The sequence below is a fragment of the Miniopterus schreibersii genome (assembly GCF_964146895.1).
Source record: "Miniopterus schreibersii genome assembly, chromosome: 14".
NCBI lineage: Eukaryota > Metazoa > Chordata > Mammalia > Chiroptera > Miniopteridae > Miniopterus > Miniopterus schreibersii.
The window spans coordinates 14,782,318-14,801,067 of record NC_138114.1 but is presented as its reverse complement, the minus strand read 5'-3'; the positions used below and the strand labels follow the sequence as shown (position 1 = coordinate 14,801,067).

General features: G+C 42.2%; 1 protein-coding gene across 1 annotated transcript in view; it reads left to right on the top strand.

The window, feature by feature from the left end:
• LRMDA (leucine rich melanocyte differentiation associated) overlaps positions 1–18,750 on the top strand; it is a 979,155-nt gene that overhangs the window by 762,366 nt on the left and 198,039 nt on the right. Inside the window, exon 6 of the mRNA XM_081158546.1 lies at positions 9,822–9,906. Within this exon, the coding sequence (XP_081014672.1) occupies positions 9,822–9,906 (85 nt within the window). The remainder of the gene's footprint in view (positions 1–9,821; positions 9,907–18,750) is intronic.

Here is an 18,750-nt window from a genome sequence, read left to right as displayed (position 1 = left end):
ACAGAGTTTTAGGTCTTTCTTGAGACAGGGAATCGGGAAGATTGGCTGAAACAAATGTGAACAACCAGAAGGCCGTTTGCCTGTTTCAGAGGATGGGAGCATTTAAAGAAGGTTTCAGTGCCCAAGAATTAGACACAGGCATGTTTTTCCAGCCCCTGTTACCTATGAAGAAGGATTTGGTCAGCACGTAATTTATTTCACTGCTGTTCTTAGGGATTTATTTTGGGGAGTGGTTCAAAGCCCTGGATTCGTGTTTAAGCAACCCGAGAGTGCAAATTCCCTATTCACAGCCACATAGCGCAGCAAAACCCAAGTTTACCTGGGATATCATATTGATGCTTAGATTCTCTCTTCCTTAAGCAGACAAAGACTGGCATCAACGATTCCTTAGTATTCACATTTAAGTGAAATTGCCCGTGCCTTTATTTTTTTTTCCCTAATATAAAGAGTAAATTTAGAATATAAGGCCATTAAGGCTGTACTTGGTATGTTTTTTAGGTTTCCGTCTCACACTTATGACTTTCTAGTTTTGCAAAAAATATCTGTAAATTTAAAAAATGTGCATGTATCTCATTAAAAATGTTTTCTAGTTCTATCAACATTCAGTAAAACTCCAAAGAATGCAAGTTTCGAACATAAATATTTTAAGGCCCTATAAGATAGGCAGTGAGTAGTTTTCCCCCCTTTAATACCATGTTCATTTCATTCCAATTTAGTACCACGATTCTATTTCCAAAGCAGCTTTTCATACAATACACAATTATTTCATACGGGGTTGGGTAGGTCACCTCATTAAGCCTGCAGAGATCAAACCTCTTGTGATCCCCACGAATATCCTTGCATTTACTCCTAATTAAAATGGCCCTCCTAAACTGTCTCAAGTTTATCAATACAAATAACAAGCTCAGCAAAATAACCACAGTTGGAAAGTTAGTGGGGCAAGGTGACCAGGTCCCCAGATCTCAAGCAGAGTCAAGTGTGATGTGTCTGCAGTGGTGCCCTGCCACCTGTTGGCTTTGCTGACACATAACAGGGTATTGATGTCCCTCCCAGCGGTGCAGCAACCCTCTCTGACCCCCGTCCCAGTTCATCACCAGGAGGGAACAGAAGGGGCCGATTGAGAATTTCAGGCCTCCTGATTTCCCCCATCATTCATTTCTTTGGCCACATGTTTCTTCTGCTAATGCTAAAAATTTATGGCTGAGCACATTAAGGGCAGCACAAGTCCTTTCCTTCTTCTGGATTATTTCAGAGTTTCCTGTCATAAGGAAATCCAAGAAGACGTGTCCTCAGTGGATTGTGTGGGACAGTGTCTGCTTCTATCTCAGGAGCCCGAGACGTGATGGATAAACTGTCAGCTGTGAGGGATGATGTTTTCTCCATATTTCCATTATGAACCAGGCTGTCATCTCCTAATAAATTTCTTGCATTGGTATCAATTTATTTTTACAAGCAGAGGGTCTGATGTATTTGGGAAAGGCTCTGACAGCAGATCTGGCCCAGCTTGACAGAGCTGGCTCCACCTCATTTTGGGAAACTACTTTGGTTCCAAGGATAGAACTTGACCTGTAGCCCTTGAGAATAAAAAACTCTGCGAGAGGAAGAGAGACACATGAGGCAAGTTCCTTCTTTGAAGCCAAAATAAATCATGCCTGGAGGACTCCATGACAGAATATGGTTTCTAGGTCAACCTTCCAAACCCAGATGAGAAATGCCATATGTAGCTACTTACTAAAGCTAGACCATCACAGTAGGGCCGTGGATCTACAGATAAATTCAGACCATAACCAGGCTAAAGATCTCACCACTGCTTCTGCCCTCAGAAGGGATCTCGGTAGTGCTTTTCTGCTTGACAAGTAAGGAGTAGAGTCCACTCACATAATAACATTTGATTACAAATGATGCACGTGTCCCTGTCATAGCTACTATGAAGGGGAGAAGCCAGGGAACATTGAAAAGTAGCTCTACCAGTCCAGAAACTTAAATCTAGCTGAAGAGGCAAGATGTTGTACATAATTAGAGTAAAAGTAAATCATAGTTATTTAATGAGCAACGCTAAGATCTTTGCCTCTTACCTTATTTAATCTTCAGGTTTGTTGAGGCGGTGGAGCGTCATCCTGGTTAGGAAAGTGGCCACTGGAGGCAAGCTGCCTGGATCTGTGTCCCACCTCTGCCTTGTACTCATAACCCAATGGCCTACAGGATACCTTGGTCAAGTTACTTAATTTCTCTGGCCTCAGTTTTCTTCATCTGTAATACAGGCATAGGGATTATAACTGCCTCTTGGAACTATTGTGAAGATTGAATCAATTAATACATTAAAAAGTGTCCAGGACACAGAGTAAGCACAAATACATTATAGCTATTTTTAACTATTATCCCCATCATTATCATGACTATTATTGTTATTATTTTACAGTGGAGGAAAGTATGGCTTAAAGAGTTCAAGTAAATTGCCCAAGGTCATACAGCCAGATGGAGCCTGGCTCTAAATCTTGGTCAGTAAGGTATCAGAGCATAGGAAAGAGAGAAGCAGAGGATATCCAAGTTGTAAATTAGTCGAGGATACAACCCTTGAAGCTTCATTAGCTTTTTGCTTACAACCCTTTCCATTCCTAGACCATAAAATAGCCTTTTTCTCTATAGCTCCGAACATGCTGTAGATGTTACTTAACAAGGGTTATATATAGTGGTGTGTTGGTTAATGCTCAGCAACCAGCTCTGTGCAAAAAAATTATGTGTACATGAGCTTACTGAAATTTTTATGTATATAAAGACTAACGCACGATTTACAAATAAAATTTAAATAGAATACTTTTTTGTTGTAAATTCCATTTAGTGAATTGAGTATCACAGAATACTTTCATTTTGGCCAAACTCATGTGTTCACAGCCAACCTAAGGTTGTGTTTGATACACAAGTGTAGTTCTCACATAAATACCAACTATTTCCCTTTCTTACTGAGTATGTCAGAACTTCACTCTTTTGTCAATGACATAAGCAACTTCTTTATCGAATCAGATAAGTTTTTTAATATTGAAAAATAGGTCCTTATTTTTTTAATGTAATGGCTGAAGACACAACTTACCTTGAAGTTTAATCTGCATCATTAAATTTTTTCCCATCACTTTATTAAGTTTGGGAAATCAATAAAATAATAAATCAATCCCTAATTTGTAGCACTTGCCAATTTCTGCGGTAGAGTCCCTCCATGGCCCATGTCAGGCGACCAAAGTGACATCACTCAAGAGTTGGGAAGAGGTGAAGCAACGCATCGTTGTATAGCATTTTCCCTATGTAGATACAATAGACAGAAACAATTTCAAGAGCATAAAAGTAAGTGATGAGTTATATTACCTTTACTTTTAACATAATTTAATTGTAAGTGTATATAATTTAATTTTAAATAATGGCTGTATTTAATAACTAACACAGCTGGTACAGTTTGACTCCAGACACCACTGGTTATGTCAGTCTCAAAGGGCCAAAGCCATAAATCACATTGTTAACAAAACTCTTCCAATCTTTCCTTATTAACTTTACCTATTACAAATTTTATTTCATTAAAAATTAAAGTGTATATACTATTTTAAAAAGTATACACTATTTTAATATTTACTTGTTCACTTAATATTATGTAATAAGATATTTGCATATTTCACTTTTATATTATAATTTCATTTGGTTTCAATAAGAAATTGTGATTATGTCTATAATGACCGATAGATGATGCTTATTTTTTCCTGTTATATAACTTTCTGCTAAAATTATTTTTGAGTCCAGCCGGGCGTGGCTCAGCGGTTGAGCATCGACCTAGGATCCAGGCGATCGGGGTTCGATTCCCGGTCAGGGCACATGCCCGGGTTGGGGGCTCGATCCCCAGCAGGGGGCGTGCAGGAGGCAGCTGATCAGTGACCCTCTCATCACTGATGTTTCTATCTCCCTCTCCCTCTCCCTTCCTCTCTCTGAAGTCAATAAAGATATATTTCAAAAAAAAATTATTTTCGAAAGCTACTGCTCTAGATGATTTTCAACTCATTTTAAAACTCATATTTTATGATGTGATTATTTTTGTAGAGATCCACAAAATGCCCAAGCCCTAGCCCTTTCTCCCTTTTTTCCATTCCTGGTCCTTTGCCCCCCACCTGCCTGCCTTCCTCCCTGCCATAAATATTTCTGAACTGCGCCCCTGGGCCTGATGACATTTTAGGCCCTGGCGGAACTTGATCCCCTTTAGATCAGATAAAAACAATGGGAAGCTGCAGGCTGTTGCCTGCCGGGGGCTCCCTCGTTGCAGAGAGGCCTTAGGCACAGCCCTTCCCTGCACCCACCTCTTCTCGCTGGCGTCGGGCCCCAACTCCCCTCCCGCCCCTGACGCAGCTGAATGCTCAGCAACTGCCCAGGCTTTGCCTTTGCCCTTTCCAGCTCTCCCTTGGTTCCTTGGTTAGTGGCCCTCCCTCATCCTGCCTTATTTTTGTTTTTTCCCTCCCAATTTTTTGGCTTCTTTCTCTGAACAAGACACAGCTGCCCGCCCCAGCCCGCCCCTCGTCCCCGTCCCCGGTGCGTCTGCGGCTGAGGCTCTCTGTCTTCTTCATGCTGAAAGGCCGGGGCCTTGACCTGGGACGGGTCCGAAGACTCCACCTTCAGGCTGCTGCTTTGGCTTCTACCTTAATCCCTCAGATGACGCTGGCAAGTCTTTGCCTCTGATTTGGCAACTTGGCTCCCACTCTGCGATCGATCGTGGTATATGGTTTTGTCTTTGGCGTTAAGATGTTTTACTCATTCAGGCATCGTGCATTGACTTCTTTCTTTGTTTCTGGCAACATGTTAGGTGCAAGGGTTAATAGTGTAGTTAATCTCAGAAGTTAATAGAGTTAATCTGGAAAGTTCTTTGTTAGCATGAGTATGAAACAAGCAAGGACATAATTACTGTTTCATGCAATAAGGTGCCACAGTAGAGGCCAGGGACACAGTTCTGTGAAAATGCAGAGTATGGGGGTCATGTTATGAGCTGGCGACTCTTAATAGCCAGTATTAATCATGGTTATAATTTTTTTATGAGTCGGGAATACAACCAAGGTCCTCATTTCACTTTTTTTGGTGTTCTTAGCACAGGGCTTGGCATATAGTAGGTGCTTATTAAATACTTGATAACAAAATGAGTGATGCTTTTTCTTATGAGAGAAAATAAATGTTTTTAGAAGAGTCAGCTTTATACCACAGTTTCAGGGAATGAATTGTGATGAAAAGTGAAGATTGCTTTTACTTGAAAGAGGCTGACAAATTTCCCAGACCCGGGATCGCTTTATGCGGTGCATGATTTAGGGGTGAGTGAGCATGCCAGAGCGCTCCACTTGAGCTGAGTGATGGGAAATGAGTTGTGGAGCTGTGGTCTTAGAAGGTATTTTGTGAAAAATAGTAGGAGATTTATGACTATTAAACAAGTTTGTAGCCTCCCCTTCTTGTTTTGAAGCCTGCCAAATCTCTTCTCCTGTGGTCTGTATCATGTTCCTTCAGGGCACCCGTGATGTTCAGAAATACCCACTGGAATGCAGGTTTCCGTGGAATGCACCCGATGGGAAGGGGCTTCAATTTGACACACACATCCAAAGACATTTGTTTTCTGTAACCACTGAGTGAAATTCTCACTTTGCAAGTCTCTTGTAGAACGTACTGTACTTTCATCAAATTTTTTCCAACGAGGTTGCCAAAGTTCTACCTTCCTTCCTGCACTATGGAAATTGCAGAGTGCAGTATATTAGTGACTATTAGCATTATTGATGTGAGTTTAAGAAATCATTAGCAACTCTCAGATTGTGAGTAGGAGAAGAGTACGGAAACCTGCAGCCTGCTCTGACAAATCTGAAGCAGAAGGACTTAGCAGGCTGGAAGGAGGATTTCAGGCCTATGCTGTTATTTACCAGCTTTTCCCATTCTATTGTCACACTCAATAGCTTTAGAAGAAACAGGTATTTCAACACAAAAAGCCAACCAGACGTGGCCCTAATCCATGTCCTGCAAGTATTGGAGAATTGTTGGAGGAAGTTTCCTCTAATTATGGGTTCATATCAATGTAGGGCTGTATGGATCAGAGAGGAGTCCTTGTTTTTTCAATTTTTGTGTTTAATTTTGAGAAATTCCAAAAATGTAAACATGTTTTTAAAATTTGGTAATTTTCTAGTATTTTGACACATTTATTTCAAATCATCTCTAAATAAAAATAAATCTTATATAAAAAATAGAAGCCCCCCCCCCCGCACACCATTTCATTAACTCTAATCCTATTACTCTGCCCACTGGCGGAGGCAACCATTTTCATGAATTTAATCTATTCTATAAGTTCTATAATTTTTAGATGTTTACATATACACATGAGATCAAAGAACCACATATTTACATAAATAATATTATACTACATTTATCACTTTCCAACTTGCATTTCCACTCTGTATTAAATTTTCAGACCTCCTCAAATTGAGACAGATAAATCAGGTTTATTGCTCTTAAATACGAAATATTATTCCATCATACGGATATACAACATTTTACTTATTCATTTCCTCATCGACAGACAGTTGAATTATTTCCAATTTGTTCTGTTATAAATAATGCTGCATTATTTATGTTCCACCTTACAGATCTGAGTGAAATTTTCCATAGTGTATATATTTTAGATGGAAATGCTGTCCCAATTTTCAATTTTATACATATTGCTAAATTAGTCTCCAAAGTATTTGAACCAATGCACATTCCCACTGGCAAGGAACGAGGGGATGGGAGCTTTGTTTCCTTTCCTTCTCTATGGCATTTTTGAGACTTAACAGTTTGCCACTGAGATGGGTGAAAACAAAATTGCCTTGTTGTTTCAATTGGCATCACCTTTGGTCCTAGTAAATTTAACTATCTTCGCTGGTATTTATTGACCATTCAGGTTTTCTCTTCTTTGAATTGCCCGACATCTCCTTTGTCTGTTTTTCTATTGTAATTTACAGAGGGGCATATGTATTCTGGACACTAATATTTTATTGTAAATCTTATAAATACCTTCTACCAAGGTAAAAGGGTAAAGTAAAAATACCTGTTTACTTTAAAAGGTAAAACATAAAAGTATAATTCTTGCCACAGTTAGTTAGGAAATTTGGCGAGGACTCAAAGATTTGAGAGTATTTGTAGTTCTGAAGATTCAGATTTACCCAGATTTCTCTGTTCTCCCTTTAGGCATGTCTTCCTAACCCAGACAATAATTATTTCTATCTCTCCACCTATGTTTCTGTTATCTCAATCATTATACGACGGGCATATTGCTTCAGTTTCAAGGGGAGTTCTTTATTCTTGGGCAGGTGGCATACAAATTTAAGACATCGTCTTATCTATTTCTTCTATGTGATAATTGTGCTTTTCTGAATCATGCTTCTACACATAATGTTCAGAGACCAAGTGTGTATATCACTATTGAAAAAATCACAGGGATTTTGACAAAAGCCAAGTCAAAGCCATGGTAGTTAGAATCTTGACTGGTGGTAGTTTCCTAAACATGCAGCCATGGAAGTCCCACCAAAAGATAAAGTTGGCAAAATTGTTCTTTCCTGGATTCTTTTCCATGACTTGAGTTTATAAATGGACACTGAGCAGAAAAGTAATTAAATGCTAGGCATTGGATGATGACTGCAAGGCAGAACTCAAGCCACACAATTTTTGCTTTGACTACAATTGGAAATGAAACTAAATAGCTATTTTACTCTTGGTTACAAAACTCTAATGTTTTGCCCAGTCAGAGGTATTTGCTGAAAGGTAGTTTCTTCCAGTCATTTTAGGAAAAGCTGTCATTAAACTGTCAACAGCCCAAATTGAGATTAAAAATACTGAGAAACATTACAATATAGCAACCTAAGATTCATATTGGAATTTTAGGGTTTTTTTTTAGCAATGAAGTGGAGCAGAAACATTGGCAGAGAAAGAAGCTAAGGCCTCTTAAAAGGAAGCATGGCAGATCTGCAGAAAGAAGGCCTCCATACCCCCACCCCATGGGTCCTGCCCCTAGCATTTGAATAGATGCCATTTTTAAAACAGTCACTGTGTCTCATTTATCACACGGGGATTACAGGAGACCTTGGATGCCAAATGGAGAAACACATGGCGACTCTAGTATTTGAATTTTAACCCCATTTCTGACTCTTTTATATCATTGCAGCATCCTAAGTGTCTAATGATGTAGTACCTAGCAAGTCTTATCTACTTTTTAAAACATTTTTCTGGGTAACTGAACTTTTATCTTTCTGGACCCAATACCCTTGAATCAAGTTTAAACAGCACATATTTCCCTTGGAGCTGGAGTGAGGTAATGCTACCTGAAATCTGTCTCCACCTTAGGGACAGGGCTTCTGATCTTGCACCATTCAGAACTCTTTATATAAGTCTCCACTGAAAGCTGCTTAATCAAACATCTCAAATGTCAGAAACGGGCTTTACAGGGTTTTTCTAGCAAGTAGGTCTAATCTCCTACTTAGTTTTGATTCCTGTAATGTAGATAATCTCTTCGGAGAAAAGGCCTGCTCCTAGCAGGGCAAATATATCCCATAGAATGTATTTCCTATTCCAGAAAGAAAAATGTAGCATTAATGAAGTTTACTTTTTCATGAAGCTTGGAAAGGTTGTAAGCTTAGGATTTTGATCCTAGCAGATGTTCTTTCTTTTTGGTGTTTTTTTTTTTTTTTTTTTTTGGACATTAAAAAAAAAGTGGCATTTGATTCAAAAGTCTCAATGAGAGTTGCAATGGTGATACTTTTGCTGTAAGAAGCCACACTCTGAGTGTGACGCTGGTCATCGGTGACAACTGACTTCACAGCCATGGCCCTTTCTTGCTACCTCAGCCCTCGTGGAAGCAGAGTAAGCAAAGAGAGGGTTAGCGGCCTGGGTCACACCATACGCAGAGTGTGATGCTTAAAGAGCTGTTTGTGTACAATAAAAAAGCATCTTCATAGACGTATTTCATATCATTTTCTTATAGGCCTTGGAATAGCAAAGTTTTGTTGATAACCATTATATTTCAATTTCACTTGGGTTTCTTTTTTTCTTTTAATATATCTTTATTGATTTCAGAGAGAGGAAGGGAGAAGGAGAGAGAGAAACATCAGTGATGAGAGAGTCATTGATCGGCTGCCTCCTGCACGCCCTCGGCTGGGGATTGAGCCCGCAACCCGGGCACGTGCCCTGACCGGGAATCGAACCGTGATCTCCTGGGTCCTAGGTGCTGAGCCACGCCTGGCCGGGCTCACTTGGGCTTCTTGTTAAACTGAGCCAACATCCCCGTTGCACGGCCTGCAGTGGCTCCTACCCTTTCCCAAGATCGCTGCTTACTGCGGGCTTAGGGCTTCACCTTCCCTGTCTCCCTGCCACTGGCCCACGGAGGCAGCCCAGCTTCCCCTCTGCCCTGGGAGCAGAGCCCGGCGTCTTCCCTGGTTTCCACAGAAACCCACAGCCGAGCATGTGTTCTGTGGGCATTACTGGGGGAAGGCATGTGCTAGAAATCGAAGTCTGCCCAGCTCCTGCCTTCAGCCTCCTTCCTCCCTTTTCCTTCAGCTCAGCACCATGAACAAACAGCCCCCTTCTCTCAGAGCCCCCACCTGTACCGAGGCCCCCCGAGGCTGTGTAGTCTACCCTACAGTCACCAGTGTCTTATCTCAACACACACAACTCCTGCTTCCTAAGAGTCTCGGTCAATAATATTTTCTGCAAACCCAGAGCCCGAGGAGACATGTTTGGTAAATGAAGGTACTTAGTGTTCAGCGTTGCTCACGTTGACATTTGCTCTTATCACGCAGGCCTCCAGTGACAGCCTTGCTGCCTCTCCGAAGGGCCAGTACACGCCCCTGCCTTCTGCCTCCAGGGAACTCACCAGTCACCGAGGTAGGAGCTCGGCTTTTTATCGCTCGGTGACCAAGGGGTTACAGGGAGGGACACTTGCCTGTGCACAGCTCTGGGCTCGGGGCTGCTGCCTCGGAACTTTAGCAGGAACACAGTGCTGTTCCTTCCAGTCCTTGATGAGAAAACCGTGCCTGTCAGCCCAGCAACTTGAACTCATATTAAACAGAATTTAGTGGCGGTCTCCTGGGAAGGCAAATAAATCCATGGTATAATATAAGTTTTCATTAAATAAAGAGATTATAGTACTTAAAAGTTTCTAAGATAATTACCTCCAGCAAAAGGGATGAAGAGAGATAGGGAAGCTCACTAATATTTGTAAAAGTATCATTGTTTGGGAGTATAATAGTTGAAATCTGTAATTTAAAAATAAATGAACTGTATATTACAGCTGAAAGGAATTTCAGTTGGCCTGGAAATATTGAAGGGGATCAATCTGTAGTTTTCCCTGAATTCTCTGATCCCCAAAACATTAATTTGGCTTCCCCAGTTTTTCCAAAGCCTTGAATTACTGTTGCCATCTCTAAAGTCGGTATGGAATATAACTTAAAAATGTTTAATTTCTAAGCTGGCTGCTTAGGCCCAGAACCATGTGATCCCTTTTGTTGGGATTGGTTAGGACAGGATGAGGCCATTAGGACAGGATGAGGTACACGGTGTAACCTGTGTACCCCCTTTTAGCCTGGTCATGCCTGCAGCCACATTTCCTAAACGTGAACCTACTTTCCAGGGTGAGTAGAACAGGCTTAGACTGAGGGCATTGCATACTTTAAACATCGTTTCCCCAAGCAGCACATTCTCTTTGCACGCGCGGGGGACCCTGAATAATGATAGTCCAGCTTTGTCATCCCAGCGACATTGCAGGGCTGGTGGGTGGGAGGAAAGGCTGTAGAGATGCCCTGAAAGGGGCGGAGCTTCTCTGAAAGGGGCGGAGCTGCTCTAAGAGGATATAGGCTATGGGCAAATGGCACATTTCTGCAGGAAATGATCCAGAGAGTCATGCCAGGTTCCCATTGTCTGTGACTTGGGCTTGTGTTGCATCTTTGATGTCTGGGCACAGTAGAACTTTTCTACATTTAAATATATGTTGGGTCCATTAAAGTTCAATTGTGATACTGTTCATTACATGTCAGTTTTGTGAGAAATAAATTTTGCTGTAAGTCAGGTAGAATAAATTGCTGCCAACATGTTGTATTTTCAGAGGCGTGAATAGGTCTCCCTCACTAAATGTACTTATGAAGGTTTTGAGCATATCCTTTTAGAGACTTTTAAAAAAATTCCCCTAGGCAAATAATAATGCCTAATCTGGAAAGAATAACAAATTAGCCCTAGCATCATATCATCACGGATGTATTTGTTGGTCTCTTGTATTTGAATGAAGGTCATTTTACTGTATACAGCCCATTGAATATCCTGAGTAGGAACTGAAGTCTCAGAGCCCTCTGTTCCACCTGTAAATGCTGATATGTCCATGCAACTGAGATTTCACAACAGGGGGACATGACCAGGCAAATATTAATCATGCATAAGATGAAGATCACCTGTCACTGTAACAGTAAAACAATAAATCTGAACCTTGAAGAGGTGGAATATAAGAAAATATATCTTGAAGATACTATGAATAATATTTGGAACATGGAAAAATAGCTAAGGTGGTTAGGGTGACAAATACATATTCTTGGGTGACATCAGAGCCCAACATCAATGGGAAAAATGTGATTTAAAAGGAGCCAACAACAGAGGTCTTGCTTTTTTTGAGGAATGTTTCTATATATTTATTGAACGTGGTGACTGATCAGTGCTCAGGACTGGGAGGTGGTAAAAGCAAGTCAGCATCATAAAAAGATGGCCAGGACTTTTGGACCTATAGTCATGAGGAGACCAGTAAAGAGAGAGGCAAAGAAGCTCATTAGGCTGAATTATTGTTGGACTGATCTATGCAGGGGGAAGTGATGAGACTGATATATTTCAGCTTGGCAAGAATCATACACCGACCAATGGGGAAAGCCATATTTTTTGGCACCCAGGATGAAACTACTTAGTGTCATCTTTTAAAAAATATACATATTTAAGTTAAAGAGATTATTCTGAATTTCTGATTGTATAAATTGGGAAGCCATTGGAGTGTCCCTTGTCAATACCCTCATGGAAACAGCTTGCGAACCTTTACCCAGGGAGGTACTTTCACGCTGTGAAGGTAGATTACATCAGCTCTCCCAGGTGAAACCCTCCACGGTATCTGAAGCTCGGTCCTTAAAACCTTAAGTGGAAGTTCTATTTGCAAATAATTTTTGATTCCTCCAGTTCCCAATCTCTTTTCATTCCGCACCAACAGGTACACAAACTGGTGGGCAGCAGTTCATGTGAAAATTGCTGTTTTTCAATACATGCCATTTCCCTTTACTTGTCCTTTTATGTAACTTCCAATGTCGAGTATGATGAGACCTAGATTCATGCCCTAAGAACTCTACGTTCAAATGCAAGGGAGGTCGGGCCCAGGGTAATGATCGGGAGACGGGGACTCTGTTTTCCCATCTGTAACTCAGATAATCCTCACGTCACAGGGACAGTAGTGACGTGCAGGGCTTTCTGCTTCCTGGAGGACTTTTTTTTTTTTTTTTTTAATCTTATCTCTTTTGAGTTTTTATAAGTAAATGTTTCTATTAGTGCAATTGTCCATATTGTGCTTTGTGTGGTAGAGGTCAGGTAAATGTGCAGAGTGAACTTGTCATAGATGAAAGCTCCCCGAGGGGCAGCACAGACTCAGATCTTTCTTGTCTTGCACACCACTGGCTCCCGCCCATTCCTCAGGCATCAGCTTAGCTGTCACAGGTCCGGGAGGATTCTCTACACATTTGTGTTGGGCCAGGTTTACGGCCTCAGGGACCGTCTTCCTGGATAAGCTGTGGCGCCTGGGAGGGGTGGGGAGACTGTCTATATGCTCACCACTGCATCTGCCGTGCCTGGCTCAGGGCCTCCTACTTCATGGGAGTTCGTTAAATATTTGTTCAATAAACTACAAGCGATAGAAACCCAGGGGGAAGTCAGTAACTCAGATACGTCTGCAAGGTAGCTTGATTGTCTCTGAGAAAAGAGTGCCACCTTCCTTGGGGGGTGAGCACATCCTGAGGGAGCAGCCAGCCCCGTGGGCCTCAGACCACAGCCCTGCTGCGCTCAGAAACCCGGATACTGTGCATGGAAGCTACACCTGCTGGTTCACTTCCAGGCAGCAGTCAGCCGCATTGCGTAATTTTTGAGAAGATAATTATTTTAATGTCATAGGTTACTCTGTCGCAGTTAAACTCTGGTGTTTTCGTGTGTGTTTTTTTAATCTTCGCCCAAGGATATTTTTTCCATTGCTTTTCAGAGAGAGTGGAAGGGGGAGAGAGAGAAACATCCATGTGAGAGAGACACATCAATGGGCTGCCTCCTGCATGTGCCCCGATGGGGCTGGGGATACAACCTGCCATGGAGGTGCATGCCCTTGGCCAGAATCGAACCTGGGGCCCTTCAGTCCTCGGGCCGATGCTCTAGCCACTGAGCCAAACCGCTGGGGCTAAGCTCTGGTGTTTTGATAGTAGAAAGGGAATAGGATAGATGGAAGCAACTAATGGAACTGTTTTACTAGAACAGAAGCCCTCAAAGAAGGGACTGAACGCTCAGTGTGATGTAGGCTGTGGTATCGATACGGTTTTAGAATGGTCCCCCTGAGTCCCTCTGAGAATCCCGCCTAGGTCTGAGCATGTCTTCATAGTATGAGGGACGTGGGGCTGTGTCAGTGATCTCAGCTGCTTCCTAGTGGCAGTTCACGTACTGTATGCTCAGTGGGCATCTATATCATGAAGAATGTTGAAATGTTTGTTGGAGAAATATCGGTAAATATACTATGTATGTAGGACATACCCTGGAAGCCACATATTTCCACTTTTTATCTGGTAGCTGTTAGAAGTAGAATTTGCATTTATGTGGACTGTGTGTCTTTGGGGGAGGACATTTCTGTTTAGAGCACAGGCCATGTCATCCTAAGACAACCCTATAAAGTGAGAATATTATTATTCCCATTTAACAGAAAGACACCAAGAATTTCTAGGGGAGACTGAGTCACTCAGCAGCAGAGGCAAGGGGAATAAACTGAAGCTCCCTGACCTGGATTCCCAGGCCGACCCTGCCACTGGTGCTTCACACAGAACATGTGGGGTGAATGCAGGACTGACTGTGGCATTGTGCTGGAGGGAAGAGGAGAGAAAGTGTCGGGCGAGGCACAGCCTGGGAATGTCCACTGCTGGCTGGATTCCTGTGGCCTGTGCTATGCCTGCAGAGAAGCACGGCATCCTTGCCTATTTCTGTCAAAAGAATTGCCTGGTATGTCCCTCCCCCCTCCTTCTTTTAAATGACACTTCTCTAAGTTCTGGACAGAGAAAGTTTGAGAAACCAAAGAGGAAAATGCTATGGTGTCAGTCTGAATTGAAACAGGGAAAACAGAGGACACACTATATATTCAAGTTACGAAGGGTTTTCATGTAAGGAATGGGAGACTTACACAATCAGGGAAGGACTGAGTCAGGGACACTGACACCTCGAGTCTCAGACTCTGATAATTCTCAAGAACTTGCTGAAGTTTCTGGGTATCTGAGGAACCCCCAGGAATGTCCTACTGAATTTCTAATCTGCAGCAACATTGGGGGTGATTCCCAGGAAGTTCACTTGGATACTGCTTCAAACATTAGGAATGTCCATACATTACCTGTCCTTCCTTCTCTCGGGATTCCCAAATCTTACTCCAGTATCTTTGTTTGGTCCACTTGAACCTAGAACCAAGCACCAAGGGAATTCTGGGAAATGTAGTTTTCAGGTTTTCCTCTGAGTTGTAGTGAAGACCTTAGAAGAGGGCAGTGTTGATACCTGGTTAAAATAGACAATCTGGCACATCTACCGTAACCCTAGAGGTGAGGCCAACAGCTATGATGCTGAGGGGCCCATTCCAGTTTATTTGCACACACATTTGGCAAAGAATCCGTAATTGCAAGCCCAGTGAAAATCTCTAAATTATTAAATTTTTCCTGACGCTTATATAGTCTTGAAGATGGACCATAGTCAGCTTGTCATATTAAGCACTGGACTTTAAATGGATAAAAGAAAGAAAGCAAGAAGCCCAGAGGAAATCTGCTATGAAACGTGCTTGGCGATGCTGACGATCCTACCTCTATCCATCCTTGGCAATCTTGCCATTATTTCTATTGACACAGTTGTTAGGTGCTCACCCTCTTCTCCAGTGAGGGGCTTGGCCTATTTGTGTTTGAAATTGATTGCTGGGACTGTCACAGTGATTCACATAGCAACTTATCATAATTAGTTATTGTTTGCAGTTCCCTTAATGTGGATTGCATTTTATGCTTAGCAATTGATTTTTCTGTATATCTCCATGAAGCAGCTCGATGTATGCCATGCAAAAAAGAAAAAGAGAAACTGCGCGTGATTTTTATTTTTATTTTTTAAACAGTTTTAGCCCTTGATACTATAAAATGCATTTTCACGGGAGCCGTGAATACAAGTATTTTGCTTAAACTATTTAAATAAGCCAAAGTGAAGTGAATTAGGGGAAAATAAAATGGATGCACGTGAAGATGTGGTAATGTAGACAATGATGTTTGGGATGGGGAGATGTTGGCCAGGAAAACTGCATGCCAAGGAACAGAATACTTTCGGGAGGGCTCAAGATGGGGCTGCTTGATGACCAAACTGTTCATCACAATTTGTTTTAGGCTGATAGGATTTGGAGGCAATCTGTCTGTTTCAGCCAATTCCTAAAACATTTTCTATTTGTTATATTTCTACCATCTTGCCATGTCAACACACAGGAAATGTGAAAGCTAAGTAGGTTTGATGATTATAAACAAAATCTACACGGAATAATAGCAAAAGCCAAGGAAAATAGATGCATTTCCCTAGGTTATCTTAAAAGTTCAGTATCAAGAAATCTTTTTGCCCAATGATCAGTTAAAAAGATGTAATAAGTGGTTTTGGTTGCTTTTGATCAGACCCTGTGACTAAGCAGCATGGCTTATTTGTTTCCTCTGTTTTCTGGAATATTTTGATTACAGTTGACCCTTGAACAGCACAGGGGTTAGTGCTGTTTAGGGGTAAAAAATCTGCTTATTACTTTTGATTCCCCCAAACTTAACTACTAATAGCTTGTTGTTGACCAGAAACCTTACCAATAACATAAAGAGTTGATTATTTATTTTTATGTTATATGTCCTATATACTGTATTCTTACAATAAAGTAAGCTAGAGAGAAGAAAATGCTTTTAGGAAAACCATAAGGAAGGAAAAAATACATATACTGTACATATTTATTGAAAAAAAATCCTTGTATGAGTTGACCTGTGCAGTCCAAACTTTGGTTGTTAACTGTAGTCTTTCAAGGGAGCCAACCATCAGATGATTTCTCAAAAAACATCACTAATTAACCGAAGGTTCATAGAAATGTGATAGATTTGACTTTTTTTTTATGGCAAGTGTATTGAAAGCTGGTGGGTGGGGGGAGAGAGAGAGAGGAGGGGAGGGGATGGGATGGGGAGGGGGGGAAGGGAAGTAGAGGGAGAGGGCAGGAAATGGAGAGAGAAGGGGAAGAGAAAATTACAAATTACATTGGCAATTGGCAAGGGAGGCCTCCCTGCTGATGGGGGCACATTTCATCTGTGGGTCCTACCAAGTAAGTAGCTCCCTTTGAGGCAGGGTAGTAAGAAGCTGGGAAAATTCCTTGGCAAGTGGAGTGGGGAAACTGAGACAGAAAGTTCAACAAACTAGCCAAGCAATTTGCAGCCAGATAATAAATAAAAAGGTCTCATCTTCCCTAACCAAGGACACTTAGGAGCAAACGGTCTACACATTCCAGGCCTTGCTAGGGCAGACCCGCCTTGGTCCTGGTGACATTCTTTGGAGGTGAAACTGACCAGAGAATGACCCTGATCCCTCTATATGCTCATTTTGATGAACCCGAATATTGAAGGACACGCCTGGAAAGCTGATGAATATTTTATTGAGATCCTCCCCTGAGACTTCCTCTAAAATTTCTGCTTTTAGAAAACAGATAAAAACCCTCAAGATAAAGGAAGCTAGCATGAGCTCTCCTTGGAGCATGCCAGCATCCCTCCTTTTTTCAGGTGTGTACTTTTGCTGTCTTTTTCCTAAACTGGAAGTGTCCCCACGAGACTTGAAACCAGAGGAGCAGCAGGCAGTGGTAGCTTGTCCGAGGCTTATCCCTTAGCCTGTCTCTAAGGCCCCCTTTTCTCTGACTTTTCAGTGAGCTAACAGCAGCCTTGCCTTGGCTCACTCCTGTCACTGTGACTTTTACTTCTCAGTGAGACCCTGCAGCCTCATATGGCTCATTTGTTTTCTGTAACATTTCTAGAGAGCCAAAGTAGCACCACTTAGGCTCTCTCCTGTTTTTTTCATCTATCCTAAGCCCTTCCTTTGTCTCACTGTCCCCAGCTTTAATAAATGTACTCTCAAAATCACCTGGACTTGTGTTGTGAAATCTTTCCTGCACGAAGTCAAGAACCCACACATTGGAGACTGCGGGGGCAGACCTGCCTCAGTGCTGGTCCCTTTCTGGTGACACCTTCTTTCAGTCTTCATCTTATGGCTTTGCCCTGGCTGTGTATGTGTGTGGGGTGGGGGTGGGGGTATGGGAGGAGAGTCTGTTGGTTTCTTGAGCAGACCCATTATTAGCCTTCTCTAATTATGTAAAATACCTTCCTCTGATGACGTTTTCAACAGAACGTATTACTTTAGTTTTCTTCATAATGCTTTTATGGCTTATAATCTTGGTGGAATTCTCAGATGCTGAGAAATGCTGAGGTTTCTTTTATTTAATCGAGGTGACTAGTGATTTGACAGCGGTGGTTGACAGGTTTATTTTATCTGTGTGGCAGTGAGAGTCTATTTTCAGTGTGTGCGTTCTGTTCCACAGTAAGAGGACTTTACTAAGTGCTGAATAAATTGTACTTTCCTTTGATTCTAGACCTTGCTGAAATGGTTTAAAAACTCCAGTCTGGGTCATCAAATTCATCTCCCTACTGCTTTGCAGGGTCAATCGCTTTACTCTGTACGAGCAGGCTGGGTGGATTGGAATGGAGGGTGGTGTAGATTAAAACCTCCGCACATATATAGATAGATGTGCATTGCGCGCACTGTCTGGGCAGGTGGCAGTGATGGAAGAGCCAGCCGAGTGGAATTTGAAGATGGATGGATCTGTTAGACTATTACCAAGACTGGCAGGGACTCTAGCCAGGGGCTTTAAGCAGCCTCCTTTAAGCATTTGAAATCCATAGGGGTCCATTTCCCCGCCTTTTGCTTCCAGGATGATCTTTCATTTGCCGCCTCCCGCCTCCGGGATTGCTCTGTTTCTACTCTTCGGGCAGAGCTGCGGGCCGGAATTTCCTCCTTCTGTTCCAGAAGCGAAGCAGGCGGGGAAGTGGAGCCACCTCCCCACCCCCCCATCCTCCCTACCCCACCCCACCCAACAGTAAAACACCTTACTTCTGCAGGGTGAGCCATCAGAAGAATAACCCCTCCTCCAACAGACAGTGAAAATAAAAAAGGTACTAAAAACAGCATGTTTCTCTGTCTTAAAACAATGGAGGGTCTGAGGCTGACAGGGTGGGAGATTCTGAGTGTCTTAGAGTTTAAGTCTCAGGCTGTTTCTTCTCCCTTCCATCGGCCAAACGTAACTTCTGAAGTGACACGTGTTGCTCTGAGCACTGTCATTCGAGGACCCCTCCAGCGTGTCTGTATTTAGCATCCGCTGTGCGCAAAGCGTGTCTT